Source organism: Galeopterus variegatus, unplaced genomic scaffold, assembly GCF_000696425.1.
Source record: "Galeopterus variegatus unplaced genomic scaffold, G_variegatus-3.0.2 Scaffold217, whole genome shotgun sequence".
NCBI classification, from domain to species: domain Eukaryota; kingdom Metazoa; phylum Chordata; class Mammalia; order Dermoptera; family Cynocephalidae; genus Galeopterus; species Galeopterus variegatus.
The window spans coordinates 746,176-749,061 of record NW_007726328.1 but is presented as its reverse complement, the minus strand read 5'-3'; the positions used below and the strand labels follow the sequence as shown (position 1 = coordinate 749,061).

At 46.5% G+C, this 2,886-nt stretch overlaps 1 protein-coding gene across 1 annotated transcript in view; it reads left to right on the top strand.

Annotated features, from left to right (window-relative positions):
- Positions 1–2,886, top strand: part of RASEF (RAS and EF-hand domain containing) — a 92,515-nt gene that overhangs the window by 13,966 nt on the left and 75,663 nt on the right. Inside the window, exon 3 of the mRNA XM_008566003.1 lies at positions 4–66. Within this exon, the coding sequence (XP_008564225.1) occupies positions 4–66 (63 nt within the window). The remainder of the gene's footprint in view (positions 1–3; positions 67–2,886) is intronic.

Genomic DNA, 2,886 nt, shown 5'->3' with positions numbered 1-2,886 from the left:
GAGCCCCGGCCGGGCGTGGCAGGACTTCCAGGCGCGACTCGGGGACGAAGCCAGGTTCATCCCCAGGTGCGCGTGCGGGTGGGGGCGGGAGGGAACGGCGCCGTCGCTCGCGGGCGCGCAGCCCGGGGACAGCGCGCCTCTCCGTGGGTCGCCTTCCTCCACGCACCCGCGCGCCTTGACGCTTCCAAGCGGAGGTGACCCGGAGTGAAGGAAAGGGGTGCGCTCCGAGGGGCAGGGCTCGGGGGGAAAGCGTCACTTGCTCCACTCTTGAGCCCAGCACAGGGCCCCTTGTCAGTGACACGGGCCATCGTGATGTCCGCGGCGTCCCGCGTCCCTCGGCGGGTGGTCCGGTTGTGTCACTTTGTACTCAAGGCCGCTGTCGCACCCGGGGCTGGAGCCCGGGCTGTCGGCCAGTTTGCCATCCGCTGTAATCGTTTTCGGATTTGCGCTTTTCCTAAGACGACGCAGAGAAGGAAACTTTGTTGGGCGTTCGTAGTGCGGGACACAGACGTTCACTGATGCTTGCTGCGAGCTCGACATTGTGCAGAATTCACACGTTTGCTTTTCAGAACGTGTCTGGGAGACAGGCTTGCTCATCTCCGACGGAGGGAGAAAGTCAGCCTGAAAGAGGGACGTGACCAGTGGAAGAGCAGGGATCAGCCCCTAGATCTTGTGAACGGAAAAACTCTCGCTTTTTATGCAACAGAATAAACATGATAAAAACATACAAGATGTTCTCTGTCCCTGTGGCTCTTACAATAATATCAAGTTTCTAACTTAATTCTCAGGGGGAAAGAGATGCCCGCAGGCGGGATTTCAGGTCAGGGGAGATGCTCGGATTTTCTTCTTTGGCTTCATTTGCATCTGTCCCTACGTTGGTGTCATGGTATGTCTCAAGCTACTGTTCTCACTTCTTCTGGCAATACAAACTTTTTAGTGCTGTGGATGTTTTTCTGCTTTACGTTTGTATGTTAGCTGAAATTTTGTTGAACATCATTTTGGTTGGCAATTTGCATATCTGAGACCTAAGACTCAAAAAAAAAAAAAAGAAATAGCCCCAAAGGTGTCAGGGTGCTTGTGCGTTGCTTCACAGCTTAGACCTGCAGGGCTGGGAGTCCTCATTTCCTCCTCCTCCCAACGTCTCCCTCTGGTTTGGACACTAAAAGGGGAATACTGGGCCTGGAGAGTGACTCACTGCAGTATGGGAGGGATTGTGTAGACAAAGTGGGTGTGAAACTGTGAAATTTCTAGTATTTACAAATGAATTAAAATATGGTGTTGCCACCAGGGAAGTATAAAAATTTAAACTATACTCTTTGAGTCATCTTTCATCTTTCACTTAGTTTGGGTCGGGCTCATTAAAAAAGTAACAGTTTTAGGAATGAGGTGACATGAGTTCATATGTTAGATATGAATATGTGTACACGTGGGTTTACTTTTCACAGTTGTCAACTCTCAGCACTAAATATTTCACACTTAACCTTTCAATGATTAAAGTGATCTTTTTTAGGATCGTTGTACAAACCAGGGCTTAATATTCTTGGTGGCATTAGGATTGTCAAGGTTTCTTTCTAGACTCTTCTGAGGTTATTCAGTTTAATGGGAACCGGTGTCACCTGGTAGATGTGTGTCCTAAGCCCCGCCTCCTGCTGTGAGATTAACCAGTACAGTATTTGCCTTCCTGCAGTTGTTCAAATGGAGAAGAGTTAAACTGAGTTGCTTCATCTGATTGTTACCATGGCAGCCATTAGCTGTTTTGGTAAATTGGATTTCTTCCACTCCACTTCCTCATACAGCTGCTCACCTTTCCTTCCTTCCATCCAAATGTGATAAAAATCTTTTGTTATCGATTTGTTATCGATAATGCCATTGCCATTATTTCAGGCAAATTAATTCCACAAACAGGTACTGAGTGCCTGCCATGTGGCAGATACTGTCTTAGGTACTGTCCTAAATCCCTGGGGACAAAGAAAAGAATGAGATGCAGTTCATGCCTTCAGGAAGTTCATAGTATGGGTGAAACATTTCTCAAAAATTTTATCAAAGAACATTGAAAGACAAGAGGGTTTTTTGCAGGAAACTTCATATATCGTGTACACAGTCCAACAGACTGCTGCAAGCAGAAATTTTCTTTGAAGTCTTGAGTTTTTAATCTTTAATAAATCCTTTAGTTGTTCATTTTGCTACATAATATGTTAGGGCTTGTTTTAATATAAAATATTTTATTTTCATCCAAAGGGAAACTTGTTTCTCCAGGAAGATGTGCTATTCCATCTTGTGGCTTAGTTTCCCACCTGGCACTCAATCTTATTCGGTGGCACCCTGCCCCATCCCTATCTGGAGGGGTATTCACATCCAATTTGAGAAGAATGGATACTAGATATCAGAATGTTTGGCAAAACATGGTACTGTTGACAGGACTTCCATTTCAAAGATTACTCAAGCAAAATAGTAAGCAATTTTGTGTTAAACTCCCTGGTCATCAATAATTGTGATACTAGAGAGAAAATAATATTGCATTGTGAAAGAATGAAAATGGCCTTTGGGAGGTGTCAACACATTTCTAGGTTCGTTTCTTAGAAAATTGAGGGGCCCCTTCCCTTAAAGGCTGGGGAGAGAGTGTCCCGAGGCATTGTGTGACCTGTTAAACTGCACCTGGCAGGTGTTCAACTCTACGTAGATCTATTAAACTGAGCCTGGCAGGGTACATAGATGGGTCGTTACCACTTCCTGCTAAGCTTGAATTAGGTCAGCCACAGGTGTAACCAGAACGGGCAAGGCGAGGTGGTTATGTAAGAGAATTCAGGAGGGAAGGTGGTACTGTTCCAAGAAGAGTCCTGGAAGTAGGGAATGTGTGTGTGTGTCGGGGGGGGGGGGGGGGGGGGG